This window comes from Xyrauchen texanus, chromosome 38 (genome assembly GCF_025860055.1).
Source record: "Xyrauchen texanus isolate HMW12.3.18 chromosome 38, RBS_HiC_50CHRs, whole genome shotgun sequence".
In the NCBI taxonomy this organism is placed as follows: Eukaryota; Metazoa; Chordata; class Actinopteri; order Cypriniformes; family Catostomidae; genus Xyrauchen; species Xyrauchen texanus.
Window position 1 is genome coordinate 2010794 of NC_068313.1, and position 23479 is coordinate 2034272.

Below are 23479 nucleotides of genomic sequence, written 5' to 3' on the forward strand. Positions count from 1 at the left end.
ATTAAATGCGATCTTACCAGATTTAGTGCATCTTGAGTTAAAATGTTTTTGTCTGATCTGGGTGCTTCGAGTAGGGCCTTCTCATTCATTATGACTGTAGAACTCCTGGCAGGTGTAGGTGTTCACTTTCACCAGGAGTTCACTTTTGATGAGGTCCACAGATCCTCAGTTCCTTGTCTCTGTCCACGCAGAGGTCATCAATGAAAACATCCTCTCCATGAACGCGTTGGTGACAGAATGCTCAAAGCCAAAGATTTCAGAGCTGTCATGTTTGGGGCACTGAACTGCTTCAGCAGAGCTGTCCATGAAACTTCGGTGGGATACCCTGCACTCTCCTTTGTTAGGGTCACCTTTAACTGGTTTTAACCATGTATATATTTTCTCCAATTCTTTATTATACGAACAAAGACACTTTTTCTTCTCGGGAGCTCCGGATAGACCCATTTTTCTGTTGCAGTTTTTTTCCCCCATTGTTTTCCCGCTCTGGCAAGAAAAAAAGTCTGCGCTGCGCATGATCAGTGTTTTCTTATTAACTTTTTTAATAGTGATTTTGTAATTAATGGACGATGAAATAAAATGATGCCGAAATAATAATAAAGATAAAAAATTATACAGACAAAGTTGAAATGCAGGACACTGCTTATATCTTGCGGGACGTGGAACAAAGCTTCCAATTTCAGGACTGGGTCACCCTACCATACGACCTGCGTCAGACATGCTTGAGTCGCATCTCGGGTGTGATGCGTCATAAAAATATAATGTTTAGGTCACTGTGTCACTGTGTATAGTTTAATACTCAATCTTTAAACACATATTGAGATCCCTTAGTTTGCATTTGAACCCTTAGTAACACATTTCTGTGTTGTTTTCTTCACTGTATAAACTGTGTGTTGCCCACACAGCTGAAATGTTACTTACTGCCCTCTGGAGTATACAGGTGGTACTACAAGCGATTAAATGCGTTAATAATTTTAACACGTTATTTTTTGTATAATTAATCGCGCGTTATTAATGCGTTAACTCGACAGCCCTAAAATAAATATAAATCTTCCTCCACTCTTATCTTGTTTCCCAAAAGCATCATAATTTATGTAGAACTTGAAAATACTTGTAGATTAACGATTGCTCTGGAGAAATCGTACAGCACTAAGAACATTGGAAGGACACAATTTATGCAGACACCTGCAGGAAAATCTCGAAATTACACTAAATACAATTTAAATACCTGTAACTTAATGCTGTGCATGAAAATTGTCCGTACAGTATATTGGCTCCTCATCCTCTTCTCCTCTTCCTCTCTGACACCTAAGGATGCTCTAGTACCGCACATGTTGTGTAGCATTGGTGTTACCGTTATCACTTTTAGGAGTAAAGAGCAGGCCTCCCTTTGATTGGTGAATGTCCCTAAAGCACAGCTTCCACACGTTCTCTTTATTTTCACTCTGCAATAACACAGTGAATCTCGTTATATTCAATTAATGCTTGTCATTAGCAGGACCATACACAGGGCTTCCGCTGTCTTCACTGATCCTGGAAGCTTTAATCTCGACCCACAGAGGAAATTTTGAAAATGAAATATTTAAATTCACATCTGATGTACGAAGCAGTATGATTGTGTGAAAGAAATATATTGTTCTGCACAAAACGATCACAAAACAAAATGCAATTATGTGGTGAATTAAGTTAAGGTGAATTATTTGTAAATATTTCCAGTGAGGTAAATTGCAAATGTTTTTAAATGGTAAATGGTCTGCACTTATATAGCGAAAAAGCATTTGGGAAAAGCACATAAAAAACATTTGCTTGTAGAAAACGCTCTTAACCACTAAGATCAATCGTTATTGGGAAACGAAGCCCTGGCTAGTACTTTTCTGAGACAATTGAAACTTTGTAATGCAGCTCTTTTTATCCAGATAAACCAAAGTCTTTGGTAACTTTACATATTGTTAAGACAGACCCTTCATGTCTTAATGGGAAGTTCTTGGACACAATGAGATCAAAAGTGGAACAGTCTTTATACCCATAGTCTAAATTTGTACTATTCAAAACTAGGTCCCAGCTAGCAAATCTTGACATTCAGATACTTTGATGTGGAATGCTCTTGGACTAACTTGCTTATGTCTGTGTGTTCACTACTATCTTAAGATAGACCTGTTGATCCATTAGTTGCTTTGTGCATCTAATCTCCACAGATATATCAGTTAGAATGGCTCTCAGACAAAAGGATCAGGCACCTAGACAGGTTTGTCTGCCATTAGTTAATGATGCACTCCCCTGGTTTCCTGTGTCAGACAGCTAGCCTCCCTCAAGCATTCTGAGTGCTCAGCCACAGCAACTGTTCCTGAAGAACGTCAAGACAGTCCAAGAACAGCTGTGATATATTACTGTCAGCATGCTCTAGCTCTTCCCAAAAAGCTCAAAGTGCACTGAGGTTAAGCAGGAGGACAAAAGAATAAGTGTTTACTCTTTTGAATGGATGGACATGAAAACCACCACTGTGAAGTTTAAGCTGGACGTGATTTTTCCCCCTTCCGATTAAGAGAATACCTGTTTCCCAGCCTAAAGATGAAAATGAACCTCAAAGATCCTAGTTCCGCCCTTGGTCAAAGGATGTTTTTTATAAAAAATAATAATCAGTATAGATGAAAATGTCAATGGAAAGGACACAGAATAAGTAACAATGGGAATTTTAAATATTTTAAGTACTAAATGCTTTAAAAATACTACATAAAATTTCTGTGGTGGTACCATGCTAGAGTGAAGCTATCAGATGGTAATACCATGGTACTTTGATAACCATGGAATGAACGATTACCACAATAACAGACAATGGTATTTACATGGCGCTCCAAGATACTTCAAAGAATACCACAGTATTTTCATGGTACTTGTCCAAAAAAACATTCGAATATCATGATCATTTTTGGTCAGACTCATGTCTCTGCGAATTCGGCAAAAGTAGGTCAAAGGCTCTTGAGCTAAACTCTGACTGCAAAATTCAAAGCACATCCTCCCAGTAGGCAAAGCAGGAAATGTTTTTGAACATTTGGTCACGAGTGAGCTCCAGTTTCTGGGTGAAATGTCCACAGTGTTGTACCAAAGCAAGGTTTAAAGTGAGTTGTTTTCCGTTTTAAATTATGAAATATCAAAAACCCAAACTCTAAACCTACAAAAATCGAGAGTGCCTAGCTTACGGCAAACTTGCTGCAAACTCTTCAAGACCTGTAAATCTCCAAAGTGAAGAAAGGTGTAGGTAGAATCACTCTGGACCCCACACACCCTGCTCACTCAATTTTTTAACTGTTGCCCTTGAGCCAGCGCTATAGAGCACTGAGCACCAGGACACCCAGGCACAAGATCAGTTTCTACCCTCAGGCCATTTTCCACATGAACAATTAAACTGCCTCAGGACTCCCCCCATAATGCAATAATGTAAATAAATATCTCATGTACATATGTAAATTCACACAGATTTAATTTAATAACTGTACATACATTACCACTTGCACATGTACACATGCAATTCTACGTTACATGTCCTATTATTTGTATGTCAATTTATACTATTACCTTGTTTTATATTCTGTGTCTCACTTTAATGTTCTGTGCGCACTTGTTTCTCCTATCACCAAAACTAATTCTGTGTGTACGCAAGAATACTTGGCAATAAAGCTCATTCTGATTCTGAATTTCTTAATTTTTTTTATGTACAGTAATTTCAAATCAGATGATTGCAACATGCAACAACAAAGTTGAGACAGGGTCAATTTAAGACTAATAACAATTTGAAGAGTTTAAATAACAAGACGAAGTGAAAAGGGAGATGTTAAACAGGTGAGGCAATTGTGTCATAGTATATAAGGAGCCTCCAAAAACAGTCTAGTCCTTCAAGAACAAGGATCGTTTGAGACTTGTTAATTTGCCAACAGATGCTTCAGAAAATAATTCAGCACTTTGAGAACAATGTTCCCCAAAGACAAATTGGGAGGAGTTTGGGCATTTCACCCTCTACAGTGCACAATATAGTTAAAAGATTCAAGGAATCTTTTTTGGTGCGTAAAGGGCAAGACGAAAACCACTTCAGAATGTGAGTAATCTCTGATCCCTCAGAAGTCACTGTCTTAAAAAACATCATTCATCTGTAATGGATATCATGAACATGGGTTTGGGATAACTTTAGTAAACCTTTGTTAGTGAACACCACTCGCTGCTGCATCCACAGATGCAAGTTAAGACCCTACATCAACACTGTCCAGAAGCGCTGCTGACTTCTGTTGGCTCGGTCTCATCTTAGATGGAAAGTAGAACAGTGGAACAATGTTTCTTGGTCCATTGAATCCATATTTCAAATTGTTTTTGAAAAACAGATGTTGTGTTCTCTGGGCCAAAGAGGAAAAGGACCATCCAAGCTGTTATCAGCGTCAGGTCCAAAAGCCAGTGTTTGTATGGGGTGTGTCAGTGCCAATGGCATTGGTAACTCGCCATCTGTGAGGGCACCATTAATACAGACAGATATGTAAACATTTTGGAGCAGCATATACTGCAATCCAGCACCGTCTTTTCCAGGGACATCTCAGAATATTCATCAGGACAACTTCACACCACATACTGGCTGAATAAGCAGAGCATGCAGGTGCTAGATTGGCCTGCCTGCAGTCATGACAATCTCCAATTGAGAATGTGTGGTGCATTATGAAGCATGCAAATACAGCAATGAAGACCCAGTTGTGCAGCTAAAGACCTGCATAATGGATAAATGGGGGAAAATTCTACTTTTTAAACTTGTGTCTTCAGTGCCTAAATGCGTAATAAGTGTTAATAGAAGAAATGGTGATGTTTCACAATGGTAAACACTTGAAAGTCCCAACTTTTTTGGAGTGTGTTGCAATCATCTGATTTGAAATGACAGTACATTTTCAATAAATAAATGATGAAATTCACGAGGTAAAACACTATACAATGTTTAGTTGTAGTGCTTTCAATATAGCAAAGGGTTAATCACTCCTTTTTGCTTTTATTAGCATTTTTCATACCGTCCCAACTTTTTTGGAATTGGGGTTGTAGAAGCACCACAAAATGACATGGTTGTTTCAAAAATTTAAAAAGCAAACGTGAGATGAAAAAATACAATTTTTGAAGCAACCATTTTGTGGCGCTTCTACAACCCTCATTCAGAAAATGTTGGGATGGTATGAATTCTATATATGTATACCTTATGTTTTCAAAGCATGTGACCATCCAACACAAGCTAAATATTTTTTTTTCCAGAAATAAATTATCCTGTCCAGATTTCTGTAGTGTTTAGTAAACACATTGCACATTAGAAAGGGGCATTTCCTTTATAATTGAATTCACCATGTCAGCAGAGTCCAAATGAGATCTGAAGTTTTAAAAGCAACAGATAGAGGGAGTTGAGAATAAAAAGCAGGAGCAAAGCTTTATCCACACCCACTAAACCAACCGCCCTGACCCTCCACCCCTCCCCGCTGAAGCAGCTGGAGGATTTAATTTAAGAGAGCAGAGAATTCCGTGGCTCAGGTCCATGTAACTGACGGCAACTGCAGTGAACCGACTACAGCATCCTGGAATTCAAAGGGTACAGAATTCTTGATAAATTATTTGAAGGATCTCAGGCTCATAGTAATTTTCACTGACCTGTGAGCTGGGCTATTAGGATACCTCTTGAACCCTGTAGCAAGTTAATGGCAAGTAAACACATTAACACACAAAAAATAAGAGCATGCACAGTCCTCTTCTCTATTCATTGCAAGCTAGTTCTCCTGTTAGATTGTGCGCCAACAATCATTTGCTGGCTTATTCATGTCTTGATACTCAGTCAAGCCACCAGCTTGAAATTCAGCACAAGCAGTTGCAGCTTCTGATAGAAGTTTGGTTGTGGTTGGCAGGGGGTCTCTATTGTAGGTCGTCTTGTCCAGAAACACGAATGTTTGCTTTCTGGGTGTATTCCTCAGCTGCCCAAATAAGTCAATGTATCTGCATCTCTTCAACACAGAGCCAATTCAATATGGATTCAATTTGCTTTGGGGAACTAGTGGTTGGACCTGAAATATTGGCCATTTGAGGTGAACCCCTAAAAAAACAAACTTTTTCAAGAGCCATGCAATTATTCAAGCACAGTACGTTTCTTGAGTCCAAATGAAAGGTCACGCCATCATGGCTCCAGGTTTTGGCTGATCCAAATTGCGTGACATTCCGCAGCTCTTTTAACTTCCAGCTTTTTAAATCCAATGTCAAACTGATGTTAGACCAACAAGCAACATACTGAACTAGTGAAACACTCACACTCCTGTGTGGTGACAGCAACAGTGCTGTGTGTCAAACCTTTACATTGGTATTGCCCATTGTGTCATTGGCACAACTGGCGAGACTCCTTATTACACTTATTACTTATTAACATATGTAAGAAAGCCCTGTTTGACTTTATGTTACCAATGATCTGTAAATAATTACATCACTTGCATGACAGCTCTGTATTGCTATTCCTTAAGTATTCTATTTTTCTGATTCTGCAGTTTACTACAATATAGCCAGTTCAATATGCTTAACATATAGACCCTCTTCAAACTTCATTTTGTCGATAATTTTAGTGTTATGTATGCTATTTTTGGTCTTTGTAAACTTTATACTTTTTAATAAAATTTGACAAATTCCTTTGTAAAATTGGCAATATTCATCAAAATCAAACTAAGAGTAAAGATAAAATTGTGATAGTTGCATACTGAATTACAATTGGTCTTCTTCCATGCTTGTATTTGCATACTGAATTGGGATTGGTCTTCTTTCTTGTAGTATTTATTGATATACCATATTGGTATGGGTATTGGTATTTTCATTCTTGCATCCATTTAACAATATAGCTGTCTTTACACCACATAGTGGATGCCAACATAGTCTCACAACAACTCATTTGTACAATATGGTGAAATTATAAGATATTGTACGACTAAAAATAGAAATAGAAAAAATAAATAAACAAATCAAAAACATTAAAAATGTTATTAGACATTTTCCTGTGATCCTTTAGCTGTAAAAGTTAAACATTTATATGATTTTGCCATCATGTATTATTATTACGACTTGTCATTAGACTAGGATGATTGATGCTCAGTTGCAGCTGACAGAAAACAAGACACATGTTGAGTGTCTTGACAATGACAAAGCAGCTCTGATGCATCATTCACACAATACCAAAGACTAAAACCTAAACTTACATAAAGCTTTGCGAGCACTACCATTTCCTGCAGGAAATGCAAATCTTCTCATCAATATGCTATTGTTTTTTCCATTCAATGGATCCATCCATCCATCCCATCCATCTTCAACCGCTTATCCGAAGTCAGGTCGCGGGGGCAGCTGCTCCAGCAGGGGGATCCAAACTTCCCTATCCCGAGCCACATGAACCAACTCTGACTGGGGGACCCCGAGGTGTTCCCAGGCCAGTGTGGAGATGTAATCTCTCCACCTAGTCCTGGGACTTCCCCGAGGCCTCCTCCCAGCTGGGCGTGCCTGAAACACCTCCCTAGGGAGGCAGCCAGGGGGCATCCTTACCAGATGCCCAAACCACCTCAACTGACTCCTTTCAACGCAAAGGAGCAGCAGCTCTACTCCGAGCTCCTCACGGATGACTGAGCTCCTCACCCTATCTCTAAGGGAGAAGCCCGCCACCCTTCTGAGGAAGCCCATTTCGGCCGCTTGTACTCGCGACCTAGTTCTTTCGGTCATGACCCAACCTTCATGACCATAGGTGAGGGTAGGAACAAAAATTGGCCGGTAGATCGAGAGCTTTGCCTTCGGCTCACCTCTCTTTTACGTGACAACGGTGCGATAGAGCGAGTGCAATACCGCCCCGCTGCCCGATTCTCCGGCCAACCTCCGCTGCATTGTCCCTCACTCGTGAACAAGACCCCCAGGTACTTGAACTCCTTCACTTGGGGCAAAACCTCATTCCCTACCTGGAGTACGCACTCCATCGGTTTCCTGCTGAGAACCATGGCCTCAGATTTAGAGGTGCTAATCCTCATCCCAGCTGCTTCACACTCGACTGCCAAGCTGATCCAGTGAGAGCTGAAGGTCACGGACCGATGATGACATGAAGACAACATCATCTGCAAAAAGCAGCGATGAGATCCCCAGCCCACCGAACCGCACACCTTCCCCACCCGACTACGCCTCGATATCCTGTCCATGAATATCACAAACAGGATTGGTGACAAAGCGCAGCCTTGGCGGAGACCAACCCCACATGGAATGAACTCGACTCGTGCCAAGGACCCGGACACAGCTCTGCTTTGGACGTACAGGGATTGGATCAGCCCTAAGAAGGGATCCCCCACCCCGTACTCCGCAGCACCTCCCACAGTCTCTCCCGGGGGACCCGGTCATATGCCTTCTCCAGATCCACAAAACACATGCAGACCGGATGGGCATACTCCCAGGTCCCCTCCAGGATCCTTGCGAGAGTAAAGATCTGGTCCGTCGTTCCACGGCCAGGACGAAAACCGCATTGTTCCTCTTCAATCCGAGGTTCGACAATCGGCTGAACCCTCTTCTCCAGCACCTTGGAGTAAACTTTACCAGGGAGGCTGAGAAGTGTGATACCCCTGTAGTTGGCACACACTCTCTGATCCCCCTTTTTGAAGAGGGGAACCACCACCCCGTTCTGCCACTCCTTAGGCACTGTCCCAGATTACCACACAATGTTGAAGAGGCGTGTCATCCATGACACCCCCTCCACATCCAAAGCTTTCAGCATTTCTGGTCGGATCTCATCAATCCCCGGGGCTTTGCCACTGCGGAGTTGTTTGACTACCTCAGTGACCTCCCCAGGGAAATAGAATCTGATCCCCCATCATCCTCCGGCTCTGCCTCTACCATAGAGGGTGTGTTGGGATTTAGGAGTTCTTCAAAGTGTTCCTTCCACCGCCCAATAACCTCCTCGGTTGAGGTCAACAGTGTCCCATCTTTGCTGTATACAGCTTGAATGGTTCCCCATTTCCCCCTCCTAAGGTGGCGGACGGTTTTCCAGAAGCACTTTGGTGCGGACCGAAAGTCCTTCTCCATGGCTTCTCCGAACTTTTCCCACACCCACTGCTTTGCCTCCCTCACGGCCGAGGCCGCAGCCCTTCGGGCCTGTTGGTACCTTGCAACTGCCTCCGGAGACCTCCGGGACAACAAATCCCGGAAGGCCTCTTTCTTCAGTCGGACGGCTTCCCTGACCACCAGTGTCCACCACGGTGTTCGAGGGTTACCACCCCTTGCGGCACCTAAAACCTTGAGGCCGCAGCTTTCCACCGCGGCTTCAGCAATGGAAGCTTTGAACATTGCCCACTCCGGTTCAATGTCCCCAACCTCCGCAGGGATGCCTGAAAAGCTCCACCGGAGGTGTGAGTTGAAGATCTCGCGGACAGGGACCTCCTCCAAACGTTCCCAGTTCACCCGCACTACTCGCTTGGGCTTCCCAGGTCTGTCCAGAGTCCCCTGACCCAACTCACCACCAGATGGTGATCGGTTGACAGCTCTGCCCCTCTCTTTACCCGAGTGTCCAAAACATATGGCCTCAGATCCGACGACACGATTACAAAATCGATCATCGACCTTCGGCCTAGGGTGCTCTGGTACCATGTACACTTATGAGCATCCTTATGTTCGAACATGGTGTTTGTTATAGATAATCCATGACTAGCACAGAAGCCTAATAAAAAACATCCACTTGAGTTCAGATCAGGGAGGCCGTTCCTCCCAATCACGCCTTTCCAGGTGTCCCTGTCATTTCCCACGTGTGCGTTGAAGTCACCCAGCATCACTATGGAGTCCCCTACTGGGGCCCTATTCAGGACTCCATTCAGGGTCTCCAAGAAGGCCGAATACTCTGAACTGCTGTTCGGTGCATATGCACAGACAACAGTCAGAGTTTTCCCCACAACCCGTAGGCATAGGGAGGCTGACCCTCTTGTCCACCGGGGTAAACTCCAACGTAGTGGCGCTCAGCCGGGGACTCGTGAGTATCCCCACACCCGCCCGTCGCCTCACACCCTGGGAAACTCCAGAGAAGAATAGAGTCCATCCCCTATCCAGGAGTACGGATCCAGAGCCAAAACTGTGCGTCGATGTAAGCCCTACCAGATCCAACTGGTAACGCTCCACCTCCCTCACTAGTTCCGGCTCCTTCCCCCCCAGTGAGGTGACATTCCACGTCCCCAGAGCAAGCCTTTGCTGCCCGGGTCTGGTCAGTCGAGGCCCACGGCCTTCACTGCCACCCATATGGCAGCGCACCCGACTCCTGCAGTTCCTCCAATGGGTGGTGGGCCCAAGGGATATAGAGGGGGGTTCCACGTCGCTTCATCGGGCTGTGCCCGGCTGGGCTCCGTGACAAGCCCGGCCACCAGGCGCTCGCCGACGAGCCCTCAATCTGGGCCTGGCTCCAGACGGGGGCCCCGGGCTTCCTCCGGGCAAGGTAACTCCTCCTCTTGCCGTTTTATCCATGAGTCATTGTGAACCATTCTTAGTCTGGCCCCTCACCTGAGACCACATTGCCTTGGGAGACCCTACCAGGAGCACATGGCTCCAGACAACACAACCCTCAGGATCATAAGGGCACACAAACCTCTCCACCACGATAAGGTGCTGGTTCCCGGAAAGGCATTCAATGGATGTCAAATCAAAATATAACCTCATGTACATTTTGGATCGAGCTAATTTATGGGTGGTTGCGAAAAACAATCCATTACGACAGTATTAGTAGGATTCTTTGCCCCAGTGAGGCTTTTAAAAGCATGACTCATTCATGAGTTTTCCCTTATGTCAGGACCCCCTCACTGAGGAAAATCATTCAAAATAATTTGCTACTGCAATGCTTTTACTATACCGTTTACTGTCCTCAGCGTACCTGAATGTGTCATAAACTTTCACTGTGATTTTATGATAACAGCCCGTACTGTGGTGTTCGGTGGATGTATATGACTTCAGTTTAAATAACCCCCTCGCCAGCTATATAACTTCTGTTGTCACCTGTGATGATGCTAAAATCATGGCTTCATTCCGTAACAGCATTTGTCCCAAACAGAAAGGTGATGTGCATGTAAAAACATGCTTTTGAAATGTTTACATAGGGTTTATGAGAGAGTGAATCGGGGTGAAATGGCATCTGTTTCTGTCAAGATTTGTTTCCTTGTGCGATTCCAGAAATATGCCACATACGCGATCAATCCAAATCATCCGGCCAGGGAGAACACAAACATATTGCTCCCGGGTGGGTTCATGATGCAGTTTAGGCTGGCACAGGCCACGTGGCCATTCATGTCTATTATTTATAACATCTGAAAGAAAGGTATTGTGCAAAACACAGAGACAAAAAACTTAAATGCGAGAGCCAACTGTGGCAGTCTGATCACTTGGCGATGCGTTGAACATGTCCCAGATGGCTCACATATGCACAAGGTTTGTGTTTCCTGAATACTTTTCTTACAAGGCAGGGCTGAGATGTGATATGACCAATAAACAGTTCACACTAGTTCCCCACTCTGCTCTGTACAGGCCTCAGAGTTGTCAAATTAATCTTATGTTAACCAATGCATGTAGCCTATAGTTTGTCTGTACATACTGTATGTCCCTTACAGAAAAGTACTATGGCAGTATCATGGTACAATGCAGGTATAAGATGGTGCTTTGATATATACCATGCTATTGAATAATTACCATATTTATGGACAACAGTATTTACAAGCACATGCTCTACAAAAAGTACTAAAAAAAACACCACTATGCTTCTCGGACATATACCATGGTATTAACATGGTATTCTTGGAAATACCTTGGAGGACATCCTCGCTATGCAAAATTTTTCACAAGTGCCTAAAACTTTTTCACGGTACTGTATGTCCAAAAATGCATGGTTGTACTATGGTACATGTTCAAAAACCTGGTCTTACAATAACATGTTTTTGTACTGTTCATTAATGGTGTGTTCTGATTTTAAAAGTGCTACAGTAAATATGTGTTTTCAGAAATGTATTATCCATGTTCAAATAGTGTATTTTTCACAAATGGAAAAACTATCATTGACCAAAAGTGATGCACAAATCCAGGAAATACTGTGAGGGATAATAATAATCTCTTTTCATGTTTATATTATTGATATTGATATTTATTGCATCCACATTGCATTGAGAAATTAAATCCAAGCTTCATCTGCTGCCTTCGACCCTGCATTAATTATTTATTTACCTCTATATTTATTTTTTAAATGTATATCTTTTGCCAGCATTGCACATATCTCTGATTCCAACTGTTTGTTTTATGGGCGGATGTGACACTAAAAGGGTTTTCTGTACAAGAAGGGAGCTTAAAAGAAAAAAAACACTTGTCTTCTGCTTAAACATTCTCTAAAAGTAGAACAATGTTTTGATGATGACCACAATGTGGCGAAGAGCAAAAAAAAGGAAATGTTTAGGGATTGTGCTCTTCCAAAGCAGTTGCGCAAGGCTCTCGCACAAAACACATAAGGACTGGTAAAACAAACATTCTATCAGGGAACAGATTTCAATTTTTTGCTGCCCATTTGCTCTACAGCATCTCTGGATCGTCTTATCCATGAATTGGGACAAGCACAGGAAGTGACGCGTGGCTCCTGCGGGAGTTGGATGTTGTTGCTGTACCCTCGCTCCATGAGGACCAGACATTTTTCATGATCAGAGGCCAGAAGCGAGCAGTTTGAGCACAGGTCTGAGTTACTAATGAAAAGCCAATGTACTTCACAAGACTTTTTGGCTCTTCCAAGCTCATCTGCTTGGCCCACACCCTTAATTTTCTCCTCAACCACCCCTCACTCGCTTTCAAGTCTCAAAAAATCTGGCTTCTCTCACTGAAACAACATAGCAATGCATGTGGAAAGCAAAAACCTGACATACTTTTGTGAGGTTGTGTTGCTCTGGTTTCTGTATCAGTCAAAACAAAGTTGAACAGAATGCAGCTGCCTATGCAGCTAATGACTAAAATTACTCCAATAAATTCAATCTGAAATGTATTCTCTTCTGACTCTGTCAAATTGTAAACAAACCGTGATGTTTACGAGATGACACTCATGCTGTCTGCGTTTCTCATTTAACATCATGCAAGCTAACTGTTTGTGACATGTAGTTGCTATACACACAACATTTGAACAAAATGAGCCTTTTTGTGCAACGTTTACAGCAGAGAGCAAAACCGATTCCACCTATGCTCCAGGCACTGTGAAGCATAGGTGGTTACCCTTCTCGATTTCAACAACTCATCACAACTAGGACGACAGGCCTCACAATTAGCTTGCGCAAGTCAAGGCTGTGACTCAAAACACTTGTCTCTGCCATCACACTTCTTAAATTAAACAGCAGGAATCTTTCGCAGGCTAGGTGCACGTAGGGGTTATGGGGCATGGATATTTTTCAGTACTGTCTGCAATGGTTTATATGTTTTCCAAAAGATTTCCAATGTACTTTATAGTACATTGGAAACTATAAATCTTGTTGTTATGATATCAGGAACTTGTCTCATACACAGTTTGCTGAAGACTTTTTGATTACGGTGTCATTACAAAATACGATTTCTCATAAATGAACCGATGGTTAGCCAAAAGCAAATGATTTCTCATATATAATCAATATTACAATACAATTTCTACAGTCCACTTAAATAAATTGCTTATAAGAGCAACAACTATACGACAATTTGTGACTACCAATCAAAAGTTTGGATACCCCTTCTCAGTGACCAAACACTGAATAGTACTTTACATTTTTGATTCTTCAAAGTAGCCACCCTAAGATGCTTTTTAAATAGTATTGAAGGAGTTGTATGCTGCACACTTTTGGCAGTTCAACTCATTCAACTCATCCAATTAAAAACAAACTTTTGAAATGAGTTTGTAGGTACAATTTACATTTGTCTAGAAGAACTTTCAAGCATTTAAATGTAAGCCTTTAGATTAAAAGGTTTTAATTATCAGTAGAAACCAAAGTTGGAGAGTAATTAATTAAAAGTAGCAACGTTTCTAACTTAACTATATTTTTCAGTAGCGTGGCAGTGATTACCAGTAATAAGCTAAATTTTCCAAAGTGTAGTGCTGACCATTTGCACATGCAAATGAGCTTTGTTCCATTGTTGCCAAACATTTGCTGCAGGTTCACCACTACCGGTGAAGAGCTGAACATTTCTGGCAAACATTTGAAGCGATGCACAAGCTCATTTGCATGTGAAAATAATGAGTGGCAAATTTGCCAGAACTCTAAATTTTTTGATACGGCAGAGGCAAAAAATTTCTGCGCTGTGCCTTTGCGTCACATCTCTTTTGATCTTTGGCTAGCAAAATACTACATTTGCAAAGAAATACATTTTGTTACTATGTGGCATTCACAGGACTGCAGATCAAGCTTCCACCACTGGGGGGCATTTCAGACATTCGGAAAGCATAGACTGATTTTAGCAGACAAATATGTCAACCTTGAGAACACTTATCAGCTTGTGAGTTCCCTGGCAATCAAACCTATGACACTGAAATCCAAGCAAAATGCTCTACCAGTTACAAGCTATAGGAATGCAACCACATGATGGATTTTGAATCTGGCTATCCACTGGACATAAACGGAGTTCTTTCAAACACAGCCCTACATACAATCTAATCTCAAATACAGCCTTATCCAAGGTTTCAATTCATGCTAGGTGTTATGTTAAGGGGAAAATACTGGAGATCATCAGGTAAAAGCCCTTCAGTGTCCCTTCAGATCCATTCAGTATTTTTACCTTAAAGACTGAGAGTAAAAGATTAGACAATTATCTTATACTTCACTCCAACAGTGACAGCCAAAGACAACTTCCACAGCAAAATCTGATATCAGGGAGTTTATGAGTGAAAAGAGTGAAAAGGGTTTTCTCAGAGGAGCCAGCGAGCTGCTCCAAAGTTTATCGAGGCCGGCTACATTTGTTTAATTCCTTATCTCTCCAAACATGTCGCTGGGCCCAGATGGAATCTGCACGGCTTTAGGAAATTCAATTATACCAGAATGGTGCTAATGTACCAATACTGCTTGATTTGACAGAGAAAGCAATAATATTTACACTAGTGTATCAGAGCGGGTCCAGTTACTCACCTAGGTGCCAAGATTTCCTCTTATTGTTTCACTCATGTTCCAATAACACAATCAGTGTTGATGCCCCATTGTTTGGGTAGCGCTGATGTAAGTTTACACATATTTATTCAGCTCAAGGATGAAGGTGCTGGACAGAAAATGAGCAAGTCTCACATACATTTGCTGGCAAGGATATTCAAGCCAATGGCTAAACCTGGTGAGCCAAACAGTATGAAAACAGTATAGGAGAAATATGGCAATAATCTCACACATTTAAAACAGTGTAGAAATAGCCGCACCACCCATCTCAAAAAGACACAGATGTTAATGTACATGGGCCTCAGTCCATTTTCAGTTCCAGCCCCAATCCAAATGTGTAATGGATCTTTTGTTTCTGGTTCTATTGAGTTTGACCAACATTTTAGCTAAATAATTTTTACGTGGTTCATTGTACAAATCAATTTGAGGGTTTCCTGGTAAAATGAACACTAGAGGCGCTACAACAACAATGACTTTTATTTATTTTCACATAAATAACAAGTAAATTGACAGATTATTAGTTCATAAACAATTACTTTCCTGCCTTTTATCACTTTCCCTATCTTATGAGAGATAAACTATTTTACTATAGTGCATAACTTGTAAAGAGATGCATTTTAATGTTTGCATTATACAAGCAACTGCATTTTTCAAGCTTGTTTGAGTGTGATCAAATTGCGTGGTAGCTCAACTGATTGAGCACTGCACTTGTGATGTAAAGGACCAGAGTCCTGAAGAGCACGCGAGTCGAAACTTGAGCCAGAAGTGTCACAGAAGCACAACAACCTGATGAGAATGTTCCTGCAATTGCTTTTTTAAATCGCTTTTTCTGACACTACATGTTAGGTTTAGGTTATGAAGGATGGTTTTGTTGATTTAATACTCTATAGAGGATTAACCATAAACCCATGTATTTGGTAGAATATTTAACTTGTTTTTAGCACCACACAGTGGACATTTAACCTTGGAACTGCTGCGATACGTGTAATTAAATTTCATTTTACAAAAATATTGCCACAGTCTTGTAATTTTCTTGTAAAGAGATCTTTATGATTTTTTGGCAACATGTTCAATGTGCTTAACTGGTTTAGGAGGTGTTCCACCAGCTCCTAATATAAGAACCATAAACAAAACATGTTTAATATTTTTATAACCCCTAAAATATGAATATAACATTTTTCTTAAAACCCATATAAGTATTGTAAAATACTGTGGTGGTACCAGTCTTGCCAACTTAGCGACTTTGTCGCTAAATTTAGCAACTTTTCAGAACTCTTTAGCGACTTTTATTCAAAAAAGTGACTAGCGAGAAATCTAGCGACTTTTTGGACAAACCTTAGCTATTAAAGTCGAAAGGAGAAAGTGGAAAGTCTGCCCCGCGAGCGCGTGGTCTTGCATCTACTCTGTTCAGTGAGACTGACAGTGAGAGAGGTGAGTAGGTGAGAAAGCGGAGCAGCACAATCAGTTGACCGCACGGCAGCTGACATAGATGTGAATGAGTTGCGCATATGCAAACAGCGTTGTCAATGACCAGTCACAAATCTGTATTTTTTACTCCCCTTTAGTTTTACATTTAAAGAGTTTAATTTGACCATTTATTTTTATTCTTTTCATGCACTTAATCACAGGAGATTTTTAGATGGTTGTTCATTCCTGTTTCTGAACTCTCTGAATTCAGACACTTATTTAGACAACTATGTACATGATACTATATTCAAACACGTAACAAACTTTACATTTTGCTACATTTGTATACACACACAATACAATCAAAACTACTGATAGGGTATTACAGTATGTACGGTAAGCACAGAGAAGCAAACACATGTAAAGAGCGGACACTATGCAAAATGCAAATGAGACGCCACGAATGATGTCACGAATATGTTAATTAGTGTATGAAGTCATCTAGCGACATTTAGCGACTTTTCGAGCAGTCTTTAGCTACTTTCAATTGAAACTAGTTGGCAACACTGGGTGGTACCATGGCTCTTGAATAGTTAGCAATAGCTGGATGAATATAGGTATAATTGCAAAGTTTCCACAACAGATGAAGACCAATCAGTGGCTGTACACACAGTACATTGAAAGTATCAGACGGTATTACCATGGTACTTTGAAACATGCAATGATACTGATTGATTACAATATCAAAATTGTATGTACATGGTATGTCAAAGAACCACACCAAAACACATGGCACAGGCATGGTAATACCATGGTTCTTATATTGTTAATGAAGGTGTTCAGTTCTATATAAAAGACGAGGTGTATGCATGTAAGGGTTACCATTGTACAGCCACAGTAATTTTTTGCAAGGTTAGTACTACAGATTTCACTACATTGTTCTGCCAGCATGTTACATTTGAAAATTCTTTAAAGTTTTTTCTTTTCTAACTACTTATACTAGACTTATGTAATCGGATATTAATGGGATGATGTAAAAGAGCTCTTACCAGTTCCATAACCTCCAGTCCCGAAACCACCGGTCTGAGCACCTGTGCCCAGTGCCCCACCAGCCCCTCCATATCCACCTGTAAGAAAAGTGCCCATCAGCATTTGTTGCATGGCCTGTGCCCGCTCTAATAGCAGACAGTACACATGATATCTTACGCATGGCTAGTCTGCACATGGTAAGATGTGACTGACTGACACACAGCTGGACTTTGACTTTTATGGATGTTTTATAAGTTGCAGGTGAATTTTAGTAACTCTGAATGACAGTTCACTTTTACAGTCTGAACTGTATCTGTTGTGTTCGACAGCTATTATTAACAACAATGGTGTCATCATCACTGACCACAAAGTTTATAATGAGTTGTATTAAGCTAGATACAGTTGAGCAGGGCTGGTTGTCACATTTTTTAGGTTTAGTTTTGAAAGTCAATTTCTGTACAGTTTAGGGTTAGGGTAACTCAAAATCTTGAAAAAAACAACTATTGAACATTTCCACCTTGAGATTTGAAATACCATCTAAAGTTAAATGAACACAATCAATTTGTGTTTAAAATACTGTATATTACAGTATAGATTTTGTCTTTTCACCTATGTTTAAACAGTAAAACAATTATGAAACAAAACTATTCATAAACGTAAAATATCGAACCATTGTTTTGTTCAACAGTCTCTTTTGAAATCAACTTTCGTTATTTAAATGACTCTTGTCCTATTAATGTATATGGAAGTGTGCCTCTATTGTGTTCACTTTTTTTGCCCAATATTACAAAAACATGACATTAGAAAAACAAAATGATTTTGGCATTGTAGTTTGGAGGTAAGAAATCACAAATATTAGTTAAATATTAGAAAAAAATACATCGGTGTGAGGCTGTGGCAGAATATGACTAAAAATCAAGGTAAAAAAGGGTAATGGGGAGGGGCCTCACGTGTAGATAGATGAATGCAACCATGCTAATTAAAAGGCAAATGTACGAGCCATACAAGATGATCATAGACATTTTCAGGAGAAGTGGACAGATGAATTTTTTTATTTGTCCTCCACGGATCCAACTCCCTGTGTTTATTATGCAAAGAAAATCTGCTCCAGTTTCAAACAAAGAAATTTGGAATGGCATTTTGAAAGCATGCACACAAAATTCAACGACAACTACCTGCCTTGGAGCAATCTCAGAAAAAGACAAATCAAGCAGCTTTCGGGATTACTTTGTGAGCAGCAAAACTCATTCACAGAATAAATTCTGCAGTTGAGCGTTTTAACGATTGTGTGGATTATAGTGAGGGCAATGAAACCCTTTTTTTATGTACAGATAGTAAAAGACTGCTTTTTGGCTTCAGCAGAAATATCGAATGCAGATTTCACCTATACAGATGCAATTATAAAGCAAATAAAAGCACACTACAGGTCTCCAATTCAACCATAACTAGGAGGATAGAAGACTTCCTGTCTTCAGTGCAGTGTTTCAACACTGCGGAGGATGAAAGCACGGATGTTAGTGATGTTGCCCAGCCGTGCGTTTGGGTTAGATATCCAAAAGCAGATTCATTTAGAGAAGAAATGTTGTTTATTGCCACACCTTGGCCAGACTTGAGGATAAAAAATTGGCCAGGTCTCCCAAATATATGCTCCTACGGCTTCTGCTTATCTAATTATTACGGTAAGACTGTTTTGGTTTCATCTTGTGCTGGCTTCATTATTGGTTTATATATCGTATTATGTGTAGGATGAACAGATAGCCTATCTCTGAGAATAGTAAGCCAATTTGATTTGCGGAAAAAAGTATGTCTAGATTTGGCATGGTTTGGCAAGGGCTTGAAGTACAAAGTTACAGGGTTTCAAGCACATGCCGAGACAGATTTACAGTGAACAGGAAAGGATCTGCTCAGATTTTGATCAGCTCAGATTCTAATCAGGTTATTTGCAAAATGGCTTTCTGGGGGGTCTCCGGTTCCTTCCGAAAGGTCTCCGGTTACAAATGGGGGATCTGAGACCCCCCGAGATCCCTCATAATTTAAACACTGGATATTACTATACAGTATTTAGAGTAAAAAGCAAAATTTACCTACCTGCAGCTTTTGCTGGTTTGTATGGGGATGCTACCGCACCTGTTAAAAGTTAGAAAGCAAAGTTAATATTGTATCACTTTGATTGTAGTTCTCCTCTTATTACAGTCTTATTATACTCTATTGAGCAACCTGGTCTTATATAATCATGCCACTATACCTACATAGTTGGCCATTCAATCTTGTCCAATATTACTGGGCAGTTCTTGACCAGAATAAGCACCAGATCAGACATTATGACAATAGTGAAAACATTAGCTTTTTAGTAGCAACTATAATGTATTTCAATGGCTTTATGAGTTCTAGCTTCATGTTGTCAAATATGGTTTATGCATGATATTCAAGTATCATAAAAGAAGAAATAAAATTTTCACAAACATGTCAAAGATGAATCTGATGTTCTAAATCATTCTCTGAGCTTTAAAAAAATACATGGGCTGTCAGTGGACTGTCACTCAAACACTGGCCGATTTTTAGGATGAACAAATGAACAAAAAGAGTGGATGGTTGTGAGCTGTTGGTTATACCTGGGTAAAGTCCAGCACCTGGTAACACTCCAGCCCCTCCTGGTCCTCCTCCAACACCACCCTGAGGAACATACACCCCTGAAAAATGAAGAGAAAAAAAAAGGTCAGACTTATAAGCCATCAGACCTCTGTCTTTTACCTTTCAAGCAGAAGAGCATTCGAATTTGGGCTAGGGTAGAGTCCCAAAGAAAAAATAAACTTTTGTTGAAAGTGCTGAAGGCCTTGAAAACATTTCCATATGGCATTGTTCCTGCTTACAAGTCTGAAAGTTGTAATTATAGTATTAAAATAATAATAGCAATACACTTTAAATTTTGAAATCTCACTGCATCTGTGGTAACTCCTTTTTAAAATGTATTCCAGGATAATATAATACAACATATGCATGTTATACATTTACACAAAATAATAAAAAAATTGCACATATAAAAAAGTTGCTAGATTTATGCAGCTAAATAAAATGGAAACACGTCATCACAGTGTGTGAAAAGGGTCCATTATCTCACTAAAACACTTCCTATGTATGTGGAATTAATCAGCTATATGCACAATATAATCATTATATTACAACGTATATCTGCACAGACAATGATCGAAAGAACAGGTGAACTAAATCACATGCTTGTCCAAATGAAGAACTTTAGAAAAATGCACTACAAGAAACCTAACTGTCTAAAAGTGAGGAATTCAAAGCAAAATAACTTCTAAAAAGTAGCTCATACTTCATTATACGAACATATAAATATATTCTTTAATATGTTTGATACATGCATAAATAATTGTTAGTACTATACATTTTTCAAAATATTTGGTTACAGATTGGTCTGTTACATTTTGATATATGTTTTTTCTATAATTCATTATATTAATTAAAATACTAACAAAAAAGTACCACATAGTACAATGAAAATGCTATGGTGTTCTGAACAAGGTAATTGGATTTTTGCCCCAAATGTAGCTCAATGCCTTGGGGTACCTTGATATGATCATCACTGTTCCATGGTACTCCCAAATCACTTTCTTAGGTGGTTTAGATGACAAAAAGTAAATTTGTTAACCATGTGCAAAAGCAAAGTAGCCTATAATTATATTTTTGGCAAAAATTATTTAAAAAACCAAAGCAAAAAACTACTAGTGTATACTACTAACAACTTCCCAGGAGGTCTTGTTAGCTCAGACATCAATTATGAAGTTACGTTTTACAGCCAGACCAGCCAGTTTATATCACAAAAACGTGATGAGAATGTGAACAGACCCTCCGATGACAGAGATTTAATGGGTTTTGCGTGTTCTTCGAAAGCCATTTAATCAAATCCATATGCCCCGGCTGCATGAGTGTTTATTAGTGGCAATGCTGCGTGCATGATCTCATATCATGTAGTTCTACCACAGACCTTGTCATTATTCAGTATTTTTATAAACTTTTTTTTTTCATTTTCCCACCCAACACATCCATAATCATGTGAAGGAAAGATATGTATTTCACAGTTAGCAGGTCAGGTGATTACAACTACATGAACAAGCTGTGAATTGCCCAGGCATTGACTTTCAAATGAGCCAGAGAAGAAATAGAACAAAGAACATTATTAAGATGGTGGAAAGTTTACATAAATTGTGAACATGCTCTCTGAACAAGAGGAAAGATTTACAGGGTTTGCAAAAAAATAAAAATCTTATAGTCGCAAAACATGATTAGAGGTGACAAAAATGTTTAGTCTGGAGCAAACTACATTTTTATTATTGGAAAAATGTATGAGACATAATGACAACAGCCAAGGATGGATTAAGAACTGAAAGGGCCATGGATTTTCACATGCAAATGAGCTTTGCAGCAAACTTGCGGAAAATTGTCCATTGTAGCCAAAGGTTTGCCGGTGGTTCACCACTACCGGTGAAGAGCTGCAAACTTCTGGCAAACATTTTAAGCAAATCACAAGCTCATTTGCATGAGAAAATAATGAAAATATGGAATCCCCCCATGACGTGACAAAGTTCACCTTTATGCGCTACAGGACACTTGGCAGATTTGGATGAATTTTTCAATTGACGGAAAGAAAGTTTGGAGCAATGTCTTACACGGCAAGTTATATGTACTTTTGAATTATGAACTGATCCAAAATCATGCATTATATAGGGATGTGCACAGTATTCAAATACCAAAATCACCATTCAACCGAATCTTGCACGTGTTTAGAGGTCTTCAACCCCATCTGAGTCTGAAGGTACCTGACAAACCTACAGGTTTTGGGCCAGGTTCAGGTCAGTTTTTCAAGTAGGCTATAGGGCGAGTTGCAGGCCATGCAAGCATGCACTGGATGGACATTTTCATCGTTGTGCCACAACTCACTTTTTTCAGTGTACCGTGCAGGAACGTTGCATTAAATAACTTTAATATTTATAAACACATCTCAAGACACCTGCGTTCTGTTTTACAATTCCTTGTGCAGCACTGTCGCATTTGTTAGACTCTGTTAACTTAAAACGAACTTCAATATTTATTAATGGATCTCGAGACACCTGTGTTCTCTTTCACCATTTGTTGCAGCTGCATCAAGCTTTTTCAGCGCTCGTTTCACAAATTGACATTCTGATGAATTCAGGTGGCAAAGAGGACTTAATGTGACCGTCACACATGATTCCAGCTTGTTTTTCACCTGGCAAAATTTCAGCTCTTGATAAACGGTGAGCCAGTGTTCCCCCCCTTTTGCTCTGGTGTGTAGACAGTAATTACACAAGTTAAAAGCTGAATCATTACAAATCAAAGTATCCCGAAAAGGTTTATAAACCGTAGCGTTTGCTGCCTCATAGAAAGTAAACCTGTCCGGGTAGAATTACACATTTTCAATGGATTAAGAACAGGCCTACTATGTTGCAGGCAGTGACAGATGATTATTGTTCAACTTCAATGTGATTTTATCATTTGAAGATCTATGTATTGTGCTATTTAGGCTCATAGTTCACTGTGCACTTTATTCCCTGCTAATCTGAGTTTGTGTTTGACAGATCCATGACAATAAAAGTTCTTTATTCTTGAGTCCCAACAAATAATAGATTAACCGTTCGTGAACTCTCGCAGTTAACTAAATATTACAAACAGTTACTGTGCACATATTAAGAGTATTAAGGCACTTTCACTTTATTCTTAGACATTAAATGCATGCAGGACTTAAACATTTTAAAGTTCTCCAAACTGTTGCACAAATTCTGTTGCTTAAGTGAATTAAACCATCAGTTTTGTAAACAGCAAGGATAAACTGCACCTTATCTTTGTGT

The 23479-nt window shown here is 40.1% G+C and overlaps 1 protein-coding gene across 7 annotated transcripts in view; it reads right to left on the reverse strand.

The window, feature by feature from the left end:
- The window catches only part of LOC127632189 (elastin-like), a 90159-nt gene that overhangs the window by 52300 nt on the left and 14380 nt on the right, over window positions 1–23479 (reverse strand). For all 7 annotated transcript variants that reach the window (XM_052110788.1, XM_052110787.1, XM_052110785.1 and 4 more), the window contains exons 2-4: window positions 20207–20284; window positions 19683–19721; window positions 17615–17692 (exon numbers count right to left, since the gene is read on the reverse strand). In XM_052110788.1, the coding sequence (XP_051966748.1) occupies window positions 17615–17692; window positions 19683–19721; window positions 20207–20284 (195 nt within the window). The remainder of the gene's footprint in view (window positions 1–17614; window positions 17693–19682; window positions 19722–20206; window positions 20285–23479) is intronic.